Raw genomic sequence first — 23,149 nt, forward strand, 5'->3', positions numbered from 1 at the left:
GACTTGGTAACTAACTAGGCCACTAAGAAGTAATAAGGAAAGTTCAGGGATTACTCCTAGGTTTCTCACTTGAACTAAATAGGTATATGGCAGTACCATTAAATAAGATAGGGAATAAAAAAAAAAGAAAACAGTTGAAAGCAGATGAAGGGAATAAAGAGTTAATGAGTTCTATCTTGAACCTGAGTTTGAAGTCCACCTGCAATGCTAATGTAGAAATGCTCAGGAAATATTTACACACGTTAAACTAAAAGTAAAACAGGCAGAGCCGCTCAAGTTGAATGTAGCCTGTAGATATGGCTCACATTTAAGAACCAAGAGATTTCACATAAAAACTAGATTTCATATCCGATCTGGCACTACTGGGCACTCACAGTAATAAGCGGCTGGAGCTTAAGTTGAATTCCCCTGTTTAAATAGAGCATGCACTCCCCTGTAAGCCACAACTGCTATGACTGTGTACAAACTCCAGCCTACTTCACTCATTTATCTTATCTTAATGGCTTGGTCCCTAGAGGTATTTTACTTAAAAAAAAAATTTTTTTTTGTGACCCTGGTCTAAAAACTCTGAGCCCTGATCACACAGAAAAAGGTCACGGCTAAAAAGGAAATTTAGAATCAACATAGGCTGTAGTTAAAACCGTAAGATGGTAGGGAGAAACATCAACACAGGCTATATCCTTGGGAAAAACAATATTTAATCATGCAGGCTTCTGCTTCATAATATTCTTATCACCTTAAAAGTGGTGAACATTCAAATCTTAATTCAAAATTCACTTTCTCTATGTGGGTATATTTTAATCTCTTTTAACCATAAATGCTTAATTTTCTACTTACTTCCAGGTAGGTCTTTTTTTAGAAATTAAAAGCATCCTGCATGTGCTCTATAAATGCTAGCTGAATTAAACAAAGTAATCCCCCTAATACTGAGCATAAGTTATGCCCTGGATCTTGAAGAAACAAGAAAGGAGCCAGGAGATGTTTAGAAATAGTTGATAAGAGAAAAATGTAAAGGGGTTAGTGTTATTTGAAAAGAACATTAGAATAATCTAAGAATTATTTAGTAGGCACCTGTGCCCTGTGCTACACCTTGTAGGTAGTACAGCCAGGACACAAAAGATGAATCCAACATGGTCTTAGGCTTTGAGAAGCCTATAGGCTACATGTAGTACTAGCAAGTATAAAGGTTACAGGTTACATGAGGTTCTTTCTGAGATGAGAGGTTCAATACATGAAAAAAATGTACCTTAAAGAATAATTCTCTAGCATAAGGCAGCTAGTGAAAAGAAACCCAATTCAATACTAATACCTGATAGTTGACAAACATTAAATCTGAATGATGAGAACAATATCAAAGAAGATCATTTTCTGGGCAAAAAAAAAACCTATCTAATTATTTTTAAAATAGAAATTTCAAAAGTATGACTAGCTTTATAGGTAAGTACACTACATGTATAAATTTATCTACTCTGATATTCAATGGCTTTTTATAGGTAAAAGATAACCTGACAATGATGAATAGCCCAAGTTTTACAAAAAGGCCAGATGGCTACTGAATAGCTAATAACCACTTATTTGGCTATCAGAACAAAAGTGTGAGTTCTCCCATTTATACTATTTATCTTCACTAACAATACACAAATATAATACAATGATGCTGGTCTAAGAGTTATCAGATCAGTAAAATGAAGAGAAATAAAGTTACTAATAAGATCCCATGTAAATATACAAATTTTAAAGATCTAAGGGATTTAAAAAAAAAAAGGGCAAGAGACTAGTCGGTGAGAACCAAGGTATTAACAATACTATTGAAACACACAGAAAGCCCTAGAATTCCTGAGAATAAAATCATTCTTTTTTATAATGAACTTTGCTCCCTCTGGTGGTCAAAAGAGGTTTTACAGATGTGAGTAGAAATGGAGGTAGAGCAGCGATTTTCAACCTTTTTCATCTCATGGCATACATAAACAAATTACTCAAATTCTGTGGCACACCAAAAAACATATCATACATTTGCTAATCTGACACAAAATAATAGGTATAATTTTGATTCATTTACCAAAAAAAGATAATAGCAATTACCCACTCTTATGGCTCCAAAGTGACTTGTTAAAAAAGCAGGTGCCTATACTTGTACATAAGAATTTCTGATACTCAGAATTAACCAATCAGATGCAAACTTATACAACATGACCAAGATGCAATTCTATCATATGACTTACTAGAGGCCCAGTGCACGAATTCGTGCATCAGTTGGGTCCCTCGGCCTGGCCTGTGGGATCAGGCTGAAACTGGATCTCTGACATCCCCGAGGGGTCTCGGATTGTAAGAGGGCACGGGCCAGTCTGAGAGACCCCACCGGTGCATGATCGAGGCCAAGGAGGGACCGCAGGAGGGCTCCAGGGCATGTCCAGCCCATCTCATTTAGTCCCGTTCAGCCGGACCCCAGCAGCAAGCTAACCTACCAAAGCATCTGTCTCCTGGTGGTCAGTGCACGTCATAGCAAGCAGGTGAGCGGCCTTAGCATATCATTATTAAATTATAGTTTGATTGGTTGAACGGACTTAGCATATTAGGCTTTTATTATATAGGATATATTTATGGTTCAAGACAGGGCATTCATACCAGACGGCTATTGTTATGTTGGCTGTTATCATTTTTTAATTTCACAATAAAAGGGAAAAGAGGTCCAAGTGCCCCTGACTAGTCAGGTATTGCATGTTTTAAAAATTCTTGCGGGACACCAGTTGAAAATCGTTGAGGAAGAGGGTAAACAGAAATGAAACTGTAGGAACTACCCAAATTAACCCTCATTTATATGTCAGACAAATGTTCAATTTACAAAAAGCATTCCTTTAAAAGCAAGAATTTAGAGTTTAGTGTTACAGATGTAGCAATGCAGAATTACAGAAACAGTCACAAGTGGAGAGAGAGTTCTAAAAATAATATATAATAACGTATGGGGCAAGAAACTTTATAGTTTCATTTTATACTCTTTCATTCTGTTGGAATTATTTCCATATACCTATATTACTTTCATTAAAATATTTACTGGACAATGTAGAATACCGTATCTTTTATAACTTTACAATCAGAGTATTTCCCTTGTCATTGAGAGTAAAAGCCATAATCCTTATAATAGGCTATCCCATGTGCTCCATCCTACCTCATTTCGTATTTCTCTGCCCCACTGCCACATCACCATATACCATTCAGTCCACCTTGCAGTTTCCAGAGCACACCAGGCATGAGCCTGCTTGAGTGACTTGCACTAGCTGTTTTTTTCTATATCCAGATAACTGTATGGTTCACTCTTTCACTATCTCAAATGCATGCTCAATGTCATCTTTTCAATGAGCCTTCTTTGACCATTTAATTTAAAACCCCACCTCTTATACACCCTAATCTTCTCTTTTGCTTTATTTCCATAGCACTAATCACCTTCTAATACATTATAACACCTACTTACTTATTTAATTGCTCATGCCTGCCAGACTACAAGCTCCCTAAGAACAGGGAAGGTTCTCTTTTGTTCACTGCTGTATCCCTAGCTCTTAGAGATATAAATTGCACACGCAAGTGTACAATTAATGAATAGAATGAATGAGTAAATAAGATCAATAATACCTTAACAAATGACCAAAAAAAGGACAAAGGCCTCATTTTATATTTGGTTCAATATGAAACATATCTCAATAAAGCTGAAGAAGAAAAAGTTAAGATGTGGTCTAAGGCTGGGGGGGGGGCCTAAATCCAATGACTGGTGTCTACATGAGAGAAAGGAGAGGGAGATTAAATACAGACACACAGGGAAGAAGGCCATGTGAAGACAGTGACAGAGATTGGAGTTACACTGCCACAAGCTAAGGAATACCCGAGGTCACCAGAAGCTGGTCAAGGCAAGGAAGGACTCTTCCCTAGAACCCTCAAAGAAAGCCTGGCTCTGCTAGACCTTGATTTCAGACCTCTAGCCTCCAGAACTGTGAGAGAGTAAATTTCTGTTGTTTTAAACTACAAAGTACCAGTTTGTAATTCTTTCCTATGGCAACTGTAGGAAACTAATACATCTTGAAACATCTTGTGCCAGAAAGAAAATACTCAAAGAATGATGGGGATATATCAAAAGGACACAGGAGCCATTGTGAAGGGGTTCCTAGAGGCCAAATAAATAATGGTGGTAATAAATAATATCCCACTGAATAAAATAAAAATCCATGAATACACACTGATATAAATACTACATGAGTGTTGGGAGAGGTAATAAACCATGGACCCTAAGTGTCCCTATGCACTCTTGTTTAGTATGCCAGGCTCTGACCACTCTTTACCTGAGCCATTTCTCAGGATTGTGTGCAGTGAGCCACCTTCAGGGATGAGGTAATGTCTTCCCAACCTCTGACAAAGAACAGGCTTGCTTCCACCTGCTATAAAAGTGGTGACTTCCCAAAGCTCAGTGCTCCTTCCTTCCCCAGAGCACAACCCACTGCATATGCAGGAATCTATCTAGGCCCACCTGCGTCATCCTGGGGGAATTGGGGGACTTGAGAAACCAATGCAAACCAAATGAAGCTCATGCAGTTTGCCATGCCATGAATAATAAAGTCCTTTGGCTCAGACCCAAGAGTCTTGTACCTCTGCCATCATCTAAGAAACAGTAACAGGCTAACTTATTAGCTTGCAAGTAGGGTACAATCCTAGACCTTTCACAGTTCTTGACAATGAATAAATAAATAAATGGGGGAGAAGGGAAAGCCCATCCTTATAGTGGGATGGCAAATAATAAATGTAGAAGAAATGATGGAGTTAGAACATCATTAATGGATATTAAAACTAGTGGGTGAGACCTAGCTGGTTTGGCTCAGTGGATAGAGCACTGGCTTGCAGACTGAAGGGTCCTGGGTTCAATTCCAGTCAAGGGCACATGCCCGGGTTGCAGACTCGATCCCCAGTAGGGGGCGTGCAGGAGGCAGCCAATCAATGATTCTCTCTCATCATTGATGTTTCTCTCTCTCCCTCTCCCTCTCTGAAATTAATTTAAAATATATATAACGAAAACCTAGCGGGTGAAATCTGATTAGGAAAAGGATACTTACATAGCAGTCTCAAAGTTATCTCCCCACAAATTACTTTCTAATTACAAAGGGAAAACAGGGACTTTATAGTAGAGAGATCTGGCAGACACCACCTTAGGCAAGTGGTCAAAGTTAACATAACCAACACTGGGACAAAGAGACATCATGTTTCTCTTGGTATAATGTACTGAGAGGGACACAATTCTGTGGTATTCCCCCTAAAAATGTATGATCTGAATCTAATTATGAAGAAACATCAGACAAACCCAAAATAAGAGACATTCTATAAAATGACTGACCTATACTCTTCAAAAATATCACAATCAAGAAAAAAAAGAAAAGTTGAGAAATTGCTCTAGATTAAAGGAAATTAAAGAGACAGGACCACTGGAAGATATGCATGATCCTAGATTGTATGATGAATCAGAATTTTAAAAAATAATTACAAAGGACATCTTTAGTTAGATGATAAATTTGAAAACGAACTATCAGTTTGCCAATAATACCTAATCAATGTTAACATTTCTGACTTTGAGAAAGAACTGTTGTACACTGTTGGTGGGAATATAAATTGGTATAGCCATGACAGGAAACAGTATGTAGATTCCTCAGAACCTTAAAAACATAGCTCCTGTATGATTCAGCAATACCACTTCTGGGTATATATCTAAAGGAAATGTAATCAGGATCTCAAAGAGATATCTGCACTCCCATGTTCACTGCAGCATGGTTTTCAATAGCCAAGATATGAAAACAATTTAGGTGTCCATCTATGAATGGATAAGATGAAAAAAAAGTAAATCCTGCCATTACATAATCAAGATCATGTATAAACACACATATATATAAAGTTATAGAACAGGGAGCAAAGTGATTAAGAGTGGGGCTCTACACTCACATAAGCATAGACCCAAATTCCAGCACCATCATTTGTTAGCTGTCTAATCTTAGACAAGGTGCTCAACTTCTCCGTACCTAAATTCCCTCATTTTAAAAATGCAGACAATAGTTTCTAATTCTTAAGATTCTTGTGAAGATTTCAAAGGTGAATACATGTGTAAAGAGCTCAGCACATTTAGCATATGAGTTATTATTTCACTGTTTTTAGAAATGAACATTAAAAGAAAATGAGTCATGAACTGAATACCAAATCTCTTGAGATTGAGGTCATGCCCTGTTCCTTAACAGTAAAAAACAAAAAGAAAAAACTGAGACAAAGGGGACCAGCTCAGAGTGTTTAAACTAAAAATTTCAATGTAAATGAAACAAAATTTCCTTTTTCAAGAAGATTATGATGTCAAGATATATTTAGAACAATGTATTAAAGAATGCTCTTTATATGAAAGTACCTTTGATTATGCTTGGTTTACAAATTAAGTTTATGTTCAACAGGTGAGATTCAGATATTGTTTAAAAGCATCCTTAATGCCTGTCTGGATTTCCATAAGGAAGAACTACCCAAACGCATGGACTCTGCAAACATTTGTAAGAGTCATAGTTAACAGAATTTTATTTAGTAATTAAGGTATTGAAGGTAAGAAATCATAAATTGTCATTAATCAGGGAGTTATAAACTCAAATGTCTACATAGGCCAGGCAATGGAAACAGTCAAGCATAAATCAATAGAGAACTGAGACCACAGTGGCAGGACCTGAAGAGTCCATCTGAAGACATTCAAGTTTTGTTTCTTTTTGTTTTAAACATTGTGCCATATGTGTTTAGGTTGAGTTCAGCTCAGAGAGCACCTGTTTTGACCTCTGAATTTCAGGTTTTAAGTTCTTAGGACTGTTGTGATATACTAGAGGCCTGGTGCACGAAATTCGTGCAAGAGTAGGCCCTTGTAGCCCCTGCTGCATCATGGCTCCACCCCCCCCCCCAACCATTGGTCATTCTGGAAGGTCGTCCCAGAAGGTTGTCCTGCCATCCGGTCTAATAAGCATATTAGCTCTTTATTATATAGGATATTTGTATGCAAACTTGTTTTATAAAAGATATTAATAAAACGGTATGTTTCTGAGAATGAATACTCATGTACATTGAAAACATCAGGAAATGTTTCAATGGCACCCAAGTCACATTATCAAAGATATCTGTCCCACTTTGAACTCACAGTTATGATATACTTTTACATGTCATAATACATAATCTTTAAGGTTCCTCATAACTCTGACATTTTAAGAATTTGTGATTAATGGAGCAAAATTCCTTCATACTAGTAATTAATATGTACCCATGAATTAACTTATCAGATACACTGAAAATTGCTGAATTCATTCCCTGCTAAAAAGTTTGGCCTAAATATTTCTATTGAAAAGAAATACATTCTATTTGTATTTTTGACATGGTAATGATCCAGCCTTTATCCCACTGAAACACCTGCCAACCATAGTTTTAAAAATTTTAAATAAAGTAGCAACTCCACCTTTAATAAATTCTTTATAGATGTTCTCTAGTAAGTATACTAGAAAAAGAGTCTTTTAAGTGAACAATATCCAATGCCCCAAAGTCCAAAGTAATCTCTGCTTCCACTGGATTCCCTAGCACTTGGATGTTATTGTTTTATATGATTCATCATGTTTTGGTATGTTTCATCTTCTCTAATATACTTTAAACCACATAAAGGCAGAAGCATATTCATAGTTTATTCCTATCAATAATCATTTTGTACTTGCACAGAAGGGGCTCAAAAAGCAAACAAACCCCAAGAGATACCTACCATTTCTTAATAGTGATGAACTAATGTTAAACTCTTTTAAATTCTGAAATAAATTGAGTTTTTACATGGTTGAAATTATTGTTATACTTTTTTAAAAGTTTCTACAATTCAGAGATGTTCTCAGTATCAGTAGCTAGTTATATTAATGTTTAAGCAATCATATTTTTAGGCAGATAAATATTGCAATAAATTTAGAATCTTTTGATTTGAGAAAGTAAAATTTTAAGAATGTTCCTTAAGCATAAGTTTAGATTTAAACATTTATTTGAGAGAAAGATGATATGTTTTTGTAATCATTAAGTCTTACCTGAGTATTCCAACCTGGATCTAATTTTTTAACTGCTGCAATATACTCCTGCATTGCTTGACTCGGGCTGGAATCACCAAGTGCTTTCCATGCTTCCCTAGAATATCCCAAACAACCCATCATTAAGTATGTAAGTAGCACAAATAGCATGTTTCTTTTTATTTAAAAAATTGGCATACACATTTTACAGGTCTGGGGATACAGATATAATAAGCCATAGACGAGCCTCTCTTTCTATATTTACATTAGTCTACACAGATCTTCTCATCACACCTAAGGAACCTTTTACACAATTTTTTTCTAATCACCTTCTCCCATGAAATCTTAGTAGTCTAGATATATTGCTTATCTGTTGGATTTTGTAAGACCACAAACCACTGTAATATCTAAGATTTTATAACTCCCCAAAACCAACTTTCACACCCCTGTTGAAAATGTCTGATCAGTATATAGATCAATACAAGTAGTTCCCATCTTATAACTTAACTGTGCTTACAGCATTTCAGTAACATGGAAACTAATCATCACACAAAACAACATTCCCTGGAAAAATGCCTCAAACTTCTTATTTAAGATGTAAAAAATACACCTCCCCCTTCTGCTGTTATCTAATCTGCTAGTTATGGATCCTGAGGCCTCCGCAGAAACTTCAAAAGTGAAGGCTGGTGAGGACAGAGTTAAGAATACACAAATGGGTAAGAAGGTAGGGATTTCGTAAGTATTAATGTCAAGAGTAATATTTAAGTCCAGAGTAATATTTGGGGGATTTTTTCTGCAAGCTGCCAAAACAGGCTCCTTCTTGGTTTTTCCTTGCCGATTTTACTTCCACCAGGAAGTAAACCTACTGATCCACTGTGAACCAGAACTCAGACACACATTTTCGTAAACACCTTCCTGCTCCTCTGATGAATATAACACCTTTCTGAGATTTCTAAATTTATTTTTACCGAATCTCTTGAGTGTTCCTTGTATACATCCTAACACTTTACCCATAAATATATCAGCATATATCAAACTGAGGAAATTTAACACCAATACAATAAAATTTCCGATTTGCCAATAATTTCCTTCACAGCTTTCTTCTCCTAGACCAGGAGCCAATCAAGATTCATACACAGCATTGAGTTTCATGTATCTTTAGCCTTTTCTGTCTTCCATGATATTGATATTTTTAAGACTCCTAATGTGCTATTTTATAAAATATCCCTCCATTTGGACTTATCTGATTGCTCCCTCACCAAATAGTGTTCATGGCAAAAGCAATTAATCATGATTAGAATCAGGTTAAATATTTTGTCAAGAGCAATACATGGGTGACATGTTCTTTACAATGCATTCCGTCAGAGGGCACAATATCAGATTGTCCCATCATCGGTGATAAGACTGAGGACTTGGTAAAGGCAGTATCTCCTGTTTTCTTCTTTGTAATTAATAAGTAAATTGTGGGTAAGTATGAATAAAAACTGCTCCCCAATAGTTTTTCATCTCTTGGTTTTAGCATCCAATTTAGATTCTTGCCTGAATTATATTAGAGTGGTTATAAAATCTAAACTTTGTAAAATTATTTTAAAAAATTAAAACAGAGAAAAATAATAAAGTTATAAATTGTCATAACATTTTTAAAAAGCACACCTCACAATAAAAGTTACGTCAGGTATTCTCTACAACAGTAATAAAGCGCAATCAGAGAACTACTCGTTATCACCAAAGAAATCTTGGGCCAGATTGAAAATCAAAGCACCGCGTCCTTCACTGAGATGTCCTACACACACAAACAGGTCGTCAGCGGAACCAAGCAATGTGCTTGATGCCCATCATTAAGTATGTAAGTAGCACAAATAGCATGTTTATTTTTATTTAAAAAATTGGCATACGCATTTTACAGGTCTGGGGATACAGATATAATAAGCCATAAATGAGCCTCTCTTTTTATATTTACATTAGTCTACACAGATCTTCTCACCACACCTAAGGAATCTTTTACACAATCTTTTCTAATCACCTTCTCTCATGAGAGAAGGTGATTAGAAAAAATTTGGCTTCAAGCTCGGCCTCTCCAGCTGGGTAACAAGACAGTTCAGACAGGCAACCTGTCCAGGAGACCACATTTTGAGCAGTACTGCTCTAGAAAGTAAAATTACAATTCATGTTTAGCACTTCTCTCTACAACCATATTTCTTTTTTTAAAAACCCTACCCTCTATACATTTAATTCCAGGGCTAATGCTTCAAAGTTCTTCCTGCTATAACTAAGGTTCCCTATTGTGTGCAATTCCTCTTTTTTCATTTAGACAAGGTAAGAGGAAATAAGGCATCAAATGCTAAGAGGGAACCTCTGAATTACAAGCAAAAAAACTGGGGAGGGTATAATCCTTTTACATATTCAGTGAAGAAGTGAACTAAGTAAGCATCTGGTTTTTTCCCCCTTCTTCCCAAAAGATTACGGTCAGCACTTCCTTCCTGTGTTGGATGGGGCAAGGAACAGAAGAGCACTAGAGATGAGATAAAACAGGGTGGGGGAGAGGAGTAAGGACTGGGGATTCACCTGCTCTTCTCAGAGGAAGAAGTGGGGCCTGTATGACAGGAAAGGGAAATCTCCAGCAACAGCTCACATGGTCACTCTCTAAGAAGCTATTCTTATGTAAGGAATGTATTTCTGTTGTGAACTACTTACATACCAACATCATGGCATAAGAATCCTTTAGGAGACTTAGCTAAAATCGGATTCTTTTAATCTCTCTCTCAACTGCCTGCCCTTAGCAGTCTACGGCAGGGAGATTAATATAAAAATAATTCTTTAATCTGCTCATCCATTTCCAATTCCTAAACACCTAAACCATTTCCAACAACCCCAATAAAGTCCAATAATTTCTTACCATTTTTGCTTTCCTTCAAAATCAAAGAAACCTGGTTTCGGAGTATTGCAATTTCCAACTTTGGCCTAAATGAAGAGGGAGAAAATCAAGAACTTATTTTTCAAAGAAATGCCAGAGAAACTTTTTTATTTTCAAAGTTATTATGTGTACTTAGTAACTACTGGTTAGAAAATCTTTGCATCTATATAGGACAGTGGTTGGCAAACTCATTAGTCAACAGAGCCAAATATCAACAGCACAATTGAAATCTCTTTTGAGAGCCAAATTTTTTAAACTTAAACTTCTTCTAACGCCACTTCTTCAAAATAGACTCGCCCAGGCCATGGTATTTTGTGGAAGAGCCACACTCAAGGGGCCAAAGAGCCGCATGTGGCTCGCGAGCCGCAGTTTGCCGGCCACAGATATAAGATAACAAAATATAACATTTTTGCAAAATCAAACAAAAAACAAACTTTAAATATAGGCTGGTTTTGCTTACTGCATGAAACAATTTATCTAATACTATAATACATTTACAAATATGGGTGAAAGCGCTAGCTGGTTGGTACAGTGGATAGAGCATCAGCCTGTGGACTGAAGGGTCCCGGGTTCAATTCTGGTCAAAGGCACATGCCCGGGTTGCAGGCTCAATCTCCAGTAGGGGGCATGCAGAGGCAGCCAATCAATGATTCTCTCATCATTGATGTTTCTATCTCTTTCTCCCTCTCCCTTCCTCTCTGAAATCAATAAAAATATATGTTAAAAAATATGGGTGAAAAACAGATGCATTCCTAAGTTGATAGACAAATTATATATGACAAACTATAAATATAGATTATGCAGTCCTAATTACTAATAATACAGAACAATTTTAAAGTTTGCAATAAACAAACTTTAAAGTACAATTATCACAATTCATAATATTGTTTATTTACTAGTATACTGATGCTCATAACACTATAGCATTTTATGTCTCCCAAATTCCAGGATAAAACACACTATTTTTAAAGTGCCCTATTATGAAACTAATTAATATAAATTTATTTTGGAAGCTGTGCAAAAAATTTCAAGAGTTTCTCAACAATATAAATTCTATCTATTCCACAATAATCTTTTCTGTTTGTGGTCAATACTTATTTTTAATCCAATTAAACTATGCAGGAATTAGCTTTATTGTGAATAAACGTAAATGAAATTCACACAAGAGCAGAATTCACTATCCAGCCCCTGATTCCCACTGCCAGAGTGATCTCCCTTTCTGATAAACTCTCATAGCACTTACTCTATATAATACAATCTATGACAGTACTTTTCACTTTAATTTTGTGTTAGAAAGTTTTGTGTAAAGTCTCATCCTTCTATTAGAATACAGCCTGCAAGAAACCCAGGCACAGGGGACTGAATGTGTGTTGATATAACTCAATCATTGCACCTAATATAGTGCCTAACTTAAGGTAAACAAGCTTGTTGACTATAGAGTGAATGTATTAAGCAGGTGTTGAACAAAACACCTACTTTCCCTAATGCTAAATATCCAATCTGATCCTAATTCACTTCTCAGGGATCGTCTCACTAACTCCTATTACTCTTCTACACTTGAATTTTGCTAAAATCAAAATGATGGTCTATTTGCTAACCTGACTGGTCTACTCACTGCCTTATGTATTTTTATTGAGTTTTGCTCAATGTGATTCCCCTCATCACAAATGCCTTCCCTTCTTCCCTGAGCTTTCCAAAATGCTACACCTCCTACTCAAGGTTCAGATTCTAAGAACCCTTTCAGTCCACAATGATCCCATCCATCTCTGAAATCATAACAATTATCAGCCCTATCATTTGCTTAGCAATTTGTCACAATTAATCCGATTGTTACTAAAATGTACACTTACACAGGAGCAGCCCTGTTATGAAGGGACACAGAGGTGAGAGAGCAGCAGCTGCATTTGGTGTGCGAAAAGCTCCTCCCATGTTATATCAAACGAGCCACACAACAACCCCGTTAGGTTTGCCATTACAAACACCTTTTATAAATAAGCACAGAGCAGCTGAGGAGGGTTGTTGCAGTCTACACATTAGTAAATGCTAATCAGTAGTCAGGATTTGAATCCAAGACTGTTTTGACTCCAAAGTCCAATATTCCTTTACTATTAACATTGTTATATATGTTACACAGAATCTAGGCTTCAGTTCTGGCATCTCTAAAACCACCTGAACTACTGAAATGATAGAAATATTAAATGAGATTAACTATTGGACATTATAAAAATAGTTATCATTATTATTGTTGTTTTTTTAACCAGACTTCAGCCAGAGGCAGAAACAAAAACTACTATCTATTCTCCATTTCTCCTACAGTAATAGAAGTCTCAGCCAGACACATGGTCATCCACCAAAACATTACATACAGCCATGCAACTCTTGCCCAGGCACAGGGAACTGAATGTGTGTAAAAATTATATAAATATCTTTCTTGAAAAGAAGAAAAGGCTTGTCCTTCCCTGTCCCTTTGCCCGGGCTAAATCATGCCTGTGCTGACGGTGAGCTATCTCTGGCCACGGACAGAGGCTCTTAGGGCAGCAGTTCCCTAACTTCTCAATCTCATGATCCCTTTACACTCTTAGAAACTGAGGATCCCAAAGAGCTTTTGTTTATGTGGTTTATAGCTACTGTTACTTAGAAGATCCCTGAGAAGTAGACTGGGGTCAGTTTGGATATTTAGCATTAAGGAAAGTAGGTGTTTTGTTGAACACCTGTTTAAAAGACATGGAAAAAATATGTATTAATTCACTTAAATATAATAAACTCATATGTTAACATAATAAAATTTTATAAAAAAATAACCACCAGTCTAAAGCAAAACAAATAATAAAGGTGACATTGTTTTACATTTTGCAAATCTCTTTAATGTCTGCCTTAATATATTCTCAGAAATCTACTTCTGCATTCAATATACTGCAACATGTTGCTTAGATTGAAGTATCTGAAGAAAATTCAGCTTCACACAGATATGCTGCTAGAAAAGAAAGGTATTTTAGCAGCATTTTCAGATAATTGTGAATATTCTTCTTTGATGCCACACCAAAACTCAGTGACAGTTTCTTTAAGGTTAGTTGCAATCTGGAATCTGAAGTCATATGAATGAATTTTTCAGTTACATTAAAATCCATTGTTCTAACTTGCACTTTGAAAGGTTTTTATATCCACACATAACTTGTAACATTACTCCATGCAATATTTAGGAAACATGGTCACTATGTTATGCAGACCTTCCAAATGCTGACACATTTCACTATACAATAGCAAAAGTTCACAATCATTAAAATCACCACTAATATAATAAGAAAAGTGTTTCAGTATTAGGAAGCTGTCAAGTCAAGCTCCTGCAGCAGATTTTTCCAAACTCCTAATTTTCACTTGCAGGCTCAAATGTTCTCATTGGCAACAAATACCGTCAGTTGTTTTCCATAAAGTGATAGACTCACTTCAATCATTTTCAAGAAACTTTCTGCTAAATGCTCACATCTGAGTAAGCATAGTTTGTGAGTTGTTCTAGTAAGTAAAAACGTTTAATTAAAAAGTGGATAGCTGTTTGCAACTCAAAAATTACGTAAGTGATTTTCCTCGAAATAGCCAACATAATTCAGTCTGCAGCAAGAGAGCTTTGTGTGTACCCCTTTTTCATCACACACAATATTAAAGAGACTTATACTCAAAGAGTTCATATTTAATAAAAATCAATAATTTTTACTGCTTCAACAAAGACATTTTTAAGTGAAACTGGTTTTCTTTTCTTTTTTTTTTTACTCTGAGTGCATGGTGGCAAAGAAATATGACTACTAGTACTATTTACTGCCAGTGTCTTCATTCATTCTAATGCATCAGTGTCTTCATTCATTCTAATGCATTCATTTTATCCACCATGACAGCACAGAAAGAAGGTAAATAGTGTCTTAGTATGATTATGAAAATAGTATTATGATCTTACAGATCCTCTGAGAAAATATCAGGCATTCTCTGGGGTCCACAGACCGTAATTTGAGAACTGCTGCCTTGGGGAATGGCTGAGCTACAAGATGGAAAAAGACCAAGCCCCTGGATGATCTCATGAGGCAGAATCACCCTACCAGTCCTAGATCATCTACCTCCAGACTATTATGTGAACTGAAAATAAAAGTCCAGCAGCTGACCTGTATCCCATCTGATACAGAGCTTTTGTATCCCAACATTCAGTTCTGGATCCAGGAAAGACTGAGAAAATAAAACTATAGGATTTTAGGACCTAAGTAGCAGTTTCCAAATCATTAGATAATGAGTCATAAACTATAAAGTAGAGTTATAAAACATACCACTTTAACAGAGCATCTAAACTGTTTTCTCTGATATGTATGACATATCCAGTGCCCTTGAAACAGAATATTTCAACAAAGGTTGCCAATGGTGAATGCCAGTGAATCAAGCATACCCAGGTTAAAGTAGGAGGACTTGTACTAGTGCTAAAGGCTCCTGAACAATGAAGCCAAAAGGAATTTGAAATTTTTATTGTCCTATTGCTTTCATAGATGTCAATTAGTTATCTTTTGCTGGGAGAATGTAGACTAGTGCACACAAAAACAAACAAAATAACCTGTTAATTGGTGTGACCTTTTTGAAATTTCACTAAAAGATGATTTTGCAGCCATAGGCTTATTTGGAACTAAAAGAGCTATTAGGTAAGTTTAAAGCTATACCTGAGAAAAAAAGTTTCATATCTTTGCTCATTTTTATTACCTTCCTGCTGACAACCTTACCTCATTCAGCCCAAAGTACAAAATGTTTAGTACTTTAAAACTTCTCATTACAAGAAATTTTCCACCATGCAGGAATTATACTGTAGACTTTCAACTTTATTATTCTATCAAAGATGCTATTTTTAACACAGTCTCAGAATTCCGTTAAAAATAAATTTAGAGGATATTGAGGAAAGCTTTATCCCAATGTCATATCTAAGTAAGCATAATCTTATTCTCTAATAATGAAGAATTTTATTTTCCAGATACAAAATATTTCTAGACACCCTACCATCAAGTTCTTGCAAGGGTGAGGAACATGCCTCTTCCAGGCTATCTGGATGGAGTGAGTACACCTGAGACAGACAGGCTGCCAGGTGACTGCAGCTCACTGATGACTTAGAAATAAAATCTTTAATAATGATGACACTAATATCAATAATAAAGGTATATCCTAGAATGTTCTCTGGGGAATTTGGAGAAAATTAGTCTTATACTGCCCAGAGAATCATCAGTTAAACATATTACAATCCTAGCACAATATTCAATAAATTCTTGTTAAAATAATAGGAAATCTCCTTTTAATGTTACTTTAATGTAAGTGACCAAAGAGAAAAGAGATATCAAGAACTTCTACAAGAAAGCAAATTCGAAGGCCAATTCAGGGGCAATTTTCATTCAACACTATGATTTATACCACCTGTGTCTACAATTGTATCTCACAGGTCAATTTAACTAATATTCACCAGTCTTCAAAAAAAAAAAAAAGGATTCGTCTCTATTCAATATATTCAGTTGAAGAATACAGAGGGACCCCACAACTATTAAAAAAAAATACACGGAAAAATAGATACCAAGAGGCAAAAGTTTTTAAAACTTTAATAAAATAAAATGGGCTATTATCCAGCACTTCATTGCTTCCAGTATTCTAAAGAACTGGAGTTTTCCTGAACTGTTATTTAATGCTTGTCAGCAAGTTTAAATCTAGACTCCTCAAGTAAATTAGTAAGTCTCTTGAAGGTAAGTATCATGATGCTCTTGCTTCTTTGCATTCCCTGTAGGCATAATACCCAAGTGTTTTGCACATAAAAGACGCTGAGTAAGTATTTGTGGATTATGATAAAGCAATTATTTTTCCTTCTGGTACCTAACCCAATATCTCTTTGAATGACATATTAAAAATGTCTTAAATGATATTATTATTTTTATTTCCAAGTAAAGTTCAGAGTCTTAGGATCAGGCGCTACAAGCTAGTTCTAGTTCTGACTGACTTACCTGTATGACTTTAGGCAAGTTACCTACTCTCTTAGCATATGCAGCCAAAACATGTCTACGGTATTTAGGGTTTTTAAGAAAATCACAATAATAAAAGTAATAATACTTTGTTTTGTATTGCATTACCCTTTTTATTACAATCATATTATTCTCTTGGGTCTCACAATATTTTTTTAACCTTACATCCATATGACCCTTTGGCAAGAGTGACTGACAAATCTTATTGTGTCATCCTCATTTTGTAACCGTTCTAAAGCTGGTAAAAGCTTGAGTGCAGCAAAGTCCCTGAGCAAGTCAGAGAAGACCTAGGAAAACTGTTACTCAGTGTCCCGCTAAACATCACTCCTAGGAGAGCAGACAGGTCCTTTCCATGTCCGTAATGACGCTAATCTTGAAGGGATGATGAAAAAACAAAACACACACACACACTTCATTACTAGCCATTTACCATGCTCGTTTGCCATTAGTTTTTGTTGGAAAGAGAAGGCCTCTCGTCGCTCTCCCGCATCCTCCCCTTCCCTGCGACTTTACCTGCTTGTACCTGGCGTACAGGTACAGGAGCTGCTCCCTGCTGGCCACGTGAACCAAGCTCTGCAGGTGCGCGGCCGCCTTCTCAAACAGCTCGGCCAGGCTCCGCGACGCCCCGCTCTCGGGGCTCGGGAGGGACTCCACGTCACCGGAGTCGTCCCCCGAGCTCAGCTCTCCACCGCTGTCGCCCGTGGTGGTCCCCGCGGACAGGAATGAAGAGGCCATGTGTCCGCTCGGTCCTCTCTAGGTCGGGAGTCACGCCGGCTCGGGGGCCTGGCCGCCCAGTCCGCGGCCGGAGCCCGCGCTGGCGTCGGACCCCAGCTCACTTCCTCCGCGCTCCCTCCCCTCACTCTGCCTCCTTCCCCTTCTCTCCCGGGGCGTTCGGGGCAGGTTCCGCCACTCTCTGCAGCTCTCCCCTGCAGACCCCGTCTCCTCCCGCTTCCTGGGACTAACTGTGGGCTGGGGCGGCTGGGGCCCCTTCAGCGGCGCGGGGACCCGGGAGCAGAGCGGCCAGCCGGTCCGGGAGTGGAAGCGGCGTGCGGCGGGGGCGGGGCGACGTGAGCGCGGGCGGCGTGCACGCTGAGCACGCGCACGAGCATGCGCACGAGCACGCGCCCGGCTACGCTCGGCGCAGCTGGGGGTCACGTGCGCGGCTCCAGGCTCGGCACCGTCCTCTCTGGGGGTTGGCGGGGCCGCGCTGGGGAGACACCGCTTGGGAAAATGGTCCTTCCTCACTTAGCTGAAGTTAGTCTCAAACTCCGGAACAGTGCTCCGAATAGGCCACGGGAGTAGGGGGAGGAGGCCTTCGGTTTGGTAGTGTAGCCATAGGGGTGGAGTCGCGGGAAACAGAGGTGAGGACTAAGGTTCCGCCCGCGCGCCCGCCTCCCCGATTTTGTGCCCCAGACGCCCCCAAAAGAGGCCTGGGATCCCTGCATCTGTTGTCGGAGAGTTTGGCTTGAAGAAATAAAATGGAGCGCCTAGAGTCAAGCTGCTAAACTACTAAAATCAAGTAGGTTGAGTTATGAGGAAGTGATTCTGTTGTTTTTAACTAGCCTGCAAACGGAAACTTTTGAACTTCCCAGTCCTGCGAAAACGCCTGCAGATACATCAGACTTTCAGATATACTGTCTGATAACTCCCTGAAGAGTGAACAAAAGAATGTTCGAGGATCACCATCTAGAACCAACCCAGAGGCTAAGGATGCAGGACTGATTCTTCTCAAAAAATGTACTTTTTACTGTAAGAACCCTCAGCTTTTCTGTTTTCTCCTGCCCAGGTGTATTTCTGGTTGAAACCTGAATAAATCTCTGTATATTCTATCTAGCCAAAGCCTCCTCCTTTCATTTACACTTAGTCCACAGGCTCTCACTTGAGCAATGAATGGAAAGTTGGGAGATGGGGCCTTCGCTGGCCCACGCTGTGTGGTTGATTGGTTGAGTCAGCTCCTCTCCCCGGGCTCCTTTGCATGCCTGCAGAACCCCCCAGCTCTCAGGGCCTTATGGGGACTCCAGTCCCTCAGCACTTTGCCACTGTGCTTTGCAGACACTGTAAAATGAAACCAAAAAAAGTAAAATAGAGTTCTGTCCTAAAGGAACTTACAAAAATACAAAAGCTATAACATGATTATAATAGTTAACATTACTGAGTACTTATTATGTCCTAAAACACACACACACTATATTCCTTTAGTACTCAAAACACTGTAATTAGCACCATCAGAATGGTACAAAGAAAGTGCTCTAAAGACTGGTTATTAATCCTTTGGGGTTAGGCTTTAGACAAGTGGGCAAGGGGGAAGGGTAGACAGGATGAGAGAACAATGAGAAAAGGCAGGCAGATGAGAAAGTTTGGATCAGGATTCAACAAACATTGTCAAAGTTCATTAAAAACACACGAGTAAAATCAATGAATCACTTAAGCAATAATCAATAAAAGTTTATTATGCACCCACCAAAACCTGGAGCTCTCAAACACAGTGAGATTCAGAGGTTATCTATATCTATAATAATAAAAGGGTAATATGCTAATTACACTGGACACCTTCTGGACGTCATTCCAGACATCCTTCCTGATGAAGCTGGGACAGGAGGGAAGCCAGACAGATCCCAGGTGCCTGTGGGCAGCCCGGGGGAAGCCAGCCCGGGTCCCGGGTGCCTGCCAACGGCTGGAGGAAGGAAGCCCAGGTCCTAGGTGCCAGAGGGAAGCCATGCCGGCAGCCGGGGGAAGGAAGGCCAACTCTTGCACGAATTTTCGTGCATCAGGCCTCTAGTCTTACCTAATAATAGAGAGACATGTAAATTGACCGTACCTCTGCTATGCCCACAGCCAATCAGAGTGAGCATGCAAATTAACCCAACAAAGATGGCAGTTAATTTGCATAAATACCTGGGTCCCGGGAACCTCCTTGGCACCCAGGTCACTCCCAGCCAGACACCGGGAAGAGGCTTTAGGCTTGGGAAGGGGCCGAGCCTGGGATCAAAGGGAAGGGGGGAAAAAATCAATGGAAACATATCCTCAGGTGAGGATGAAAAGAAAAATAAAGAAATGTCATATCCTATGAAAGACACATCTTGAAAATGCTTAAAGAAAGTTTTCATTTTTTCGTGGTGAAGAGACTGGAGTCCATGTTGATGAAAATACCTTGGCAGCTGCCGTGACTGGCAGTGGCTGCAGCAGCAGGTTGATGGGGCTGGCGCCTTCCCCTGATCAGCCCAGTGGCCTCCCGCAAAGGGAGGCCAGACTGCAGCTTAGGTCTGCTCCCAATGGGGAGTGGGCCTAAGCCATCAGTAGGACATTCCCTGAGGGCTCCCAGTATGTGAGAGGGGCAGGCTGGGCTGAGGGACCCCTCCCCAGTGCACGAATTTCATGCACCAGGCCCCTAGTATATATATAAAAGCCTAAGCAACCGTTCAACCGTTTGACCGGTAGCTATGACACACACTGACCACCAGGGGAAGATACTCAATGCATAGGCATGGAAACATGGAACAGACAGATGAGTCTCAGAGGGAAGGGGGGATGGCAGGAAGAGGTTAACCAAAGATCTTATATGCATACTAGAGGCCCGGTGCACCCATGGAGTCCCTCAGCCTGGCCTGCAGGAATTGGACCGAAACTGGCAGTCCGACATCCCCTGAGGGGTCCCAGATTGTGAGAGGGCTCAGGCCAGGCTGAGGGACCCCACCGATGCACGAATCCGTGCACCAGGCCTCTAGTATTGTTATAAATTACACTGAGTGGCCAGATTATTATGATCTCTGAACACATAATAATCTGGCCACTCAATGTATATCCTGTATAATAAAAGGCTAATATGCAAATTGTCCCCTTGACCAGGAGTTCAACCAGCAGGCAGGCCAGCCAACCGCCCATGTCCCCTCCCCCTGGCCAGGCTGTCTGGACCCCACTCATGCACGAATTCATGCACCGGGCCTCTAATACACACACACACACACACACACACACACACACACACACACATACACTGAGTGGCCAGATTATTATGCATTCAGAGATCATAATAATCTGGCCACTCAGTGTAGTCTACATAGTGTGGAGGCAGCGACTGCTTATTTGTCACAGTGATTGGTCATAATTAAAATTTTCTTAAATGAAAGAGAATTGCTTAGTGGCTACCTCATCAATTTTGGGGAACAATTTAAGTTTTGCTTATGATTTTCAGAGGCGTAAGCAAAGAGTGAATCAGGTCAAGTTAGCCTCATTTGCCTTGTAAAATAAGCTGAATTAGCTTTTCTTCTATGACTAAACTGGTTTTGTCTGCCCAGGGAATTTTCAAGTCTGGTCTCCATTTGAGGGTAATTTTAACAGTATCCAGGTGTGCCACTCTTAGTCCCTGTTCTCGAGGCACTCACAATCCAGTCTAGGGATGACTAATGAACAAGTTCTTGCAATTAAAAAGTGATAACTTACTGAATCCTCTACTGTTTAGGGGACTTCATTCCTACTGCTTTAGGTAAGTAGAGTCATTTCCAGTTAGATGTAGGAAATCAGCACAGAATGGTTAAGTAACTTGCCCAAGGCTGCACAACTAATGACAGAGGCTGATAAGAGAAGCTAGTAAGTAGAAAAAAACTAATCAGAGAAGCTTCTGATATTCAGAAGGTGCCCTGGCACTCACAGCTAAGCCATATTATTCTCCTATCAGATGGAAATAATTTCATGAAATACCAAGTTCAAACAAGGCCATTCTGAAAGCATGCAGATTGATATTGCGCTCTCACCTCGGTGTTTCTCTCTCCCTCTTCCTTCCTCTCTCTCTAAAAATAAATAAACTATGCTTTAGAAAAACAGAGCACTCCACAAGTTTGCCTAAGCACAGACAAAAACAAAATCACTCTGCCAACCATGAAATACCAAACAACCATTATTTTGGCCAAAATGCGTGATTACTACCTCTTTACTCTTCCAGCTTTATTCTCCTCCTAGACTTTTCTCCCTACAGGTAAGGTTTATTAAGATGCCCAATCGTAGTGTTGTCCCAGCTTCCTGACAGCATCCAATCAAGAGCAAATCCCCTTTGTCACCAACCAAAGCCCAAATCCTATACCAGCTTCCTTCTGAGCACCCTCTTACTGTGACAGCCCATGCTTTCCTGTGGTTCTCGCTGCAACAAGTCATAAGTACAACTTGGTTTACTGCAGGGGCCTTCCTGGGGGTCTCCAGCTAGGGGGCCGTTACTTAAGAACCTTTGATTTCTTGAAGATTCAATTAAAACTCCCAAACTACCAGGATCTGGTGACTTGGAGGAAATAGATCTTTTACAATCAGTGTTCCCATTCAAGCATTTCTTGGGAACTGTGGGGAATTGTATATGTTTTTCTGAATCTCAAGAAAAATCACCTGAGAAATCCGAAAGGAGAAAGTATTACCATCCTGCTAGAATTAAAGTTTAACAATCAACCTAGAGCAGTGGTCGGCAAACTCATTAGTCAACAGAGCCAAATATAAACAGTACAACGATGGAAATTTCTTTTGAGGGCCAAAAACCGACTTCTGCGCATGGGCCACGAAGTTTCAATCGCACTGTACGTGGGCACCAGCACGTGGTATTTTGTGGAAGAGCCACACTCAAGGGGCCAAGAGCCGCATGTGGCTCACAAGCCGCGGTTTGCCGACCACTGACCTAGAGGGTCTACAACACAAAGGGATCCACTAACAAATTGAAAGCAATAGCAGGAAATGCTAACACTTGGAGTCCAAAGTGAGCCAGGGGAAAGAGCAGGCAGGAGAAAAGCGGTCAAGTTCTCATCAGTCTTACTTGCAAGTGTTGCCAGGTTGCATGTATGTTCAGAGCCCCATCTGCTGCTACCAGTGACTCATTCCTGCAAATCAAATAAATATTATATGTATAGTATACTTTATATAAATTCTCAGAGTGACGTTCTGAGAAATAAGTTTTGGAGACAAAATAAGTCCTTAAACTGGAAATTTCTGTAAGTGATTCTGAATAGTGCTGTTCAAATTTGCTGAGCGATCTGAATGTTAGGTTATAAGACTACTTACTATCCAGCAATGTTTGCCGGCATTTCCAATGCTTGTATTCACTATCGGCTATAGTTCTTTGGAAGTACTTTAACAGGACAAGTGCAAAGAGAAGAAGCTGTGAGTGG

The 23,149-nt window shown here is 39.1% G+C and overlaps 1 protein-coding gene across 2 annotated transcripts in view; it reads right to left on the bottom strand.

Moving 5' to 3' along the window:
- The window catches only part of ACBD6 (acyl-CoA binding domain containing 6), a 160,580-nt gene extending 142,372 nt beyond the window's left edge, over positions 1 to 18,208 (bottom strand). For both annotated transcript variants that reach the window (XR_013812924.1, XM_079760829.1), the window contains exons 1-3: positions 17,523 to 18,208; positions 10,972 to 11,036; positions 8,097 to 8,193 (exon numbers count right to left, since the gene is read on the bottom strand). Coding sequence is in view for 1 of the 2 variants with exons in the window: in XM_079760829.1 (XP_079616955.1) it covers positions 8,097 to 8,193; positions 10,972 to 11,036; positions 17,523 to 17,744 (384 nt within the window). In the remaining variant the exon portion in view is untranslated. The remainder of the gene's footprint in view (positions 1 to 8,096; positions 8,194 to 10,971; positions 11,037 to 17,522) is intronic.
- Positions 18,209 to 23,149: the final 4,941 nt, after the last annotated feature.

Source organism: Cnephaeus nilssonii, assembly GCF_951640355.1.
Source record: "Cnephaeus nilssonii genome assembly, chromosome: 21".
Classification (NCBI taxonomy): Eukaryota; Metazoa; Chordata; class Mammalia; order Chiroptera; family Vespertilionidae; genus Cnephaeus; species Cnephaeus nilssonii.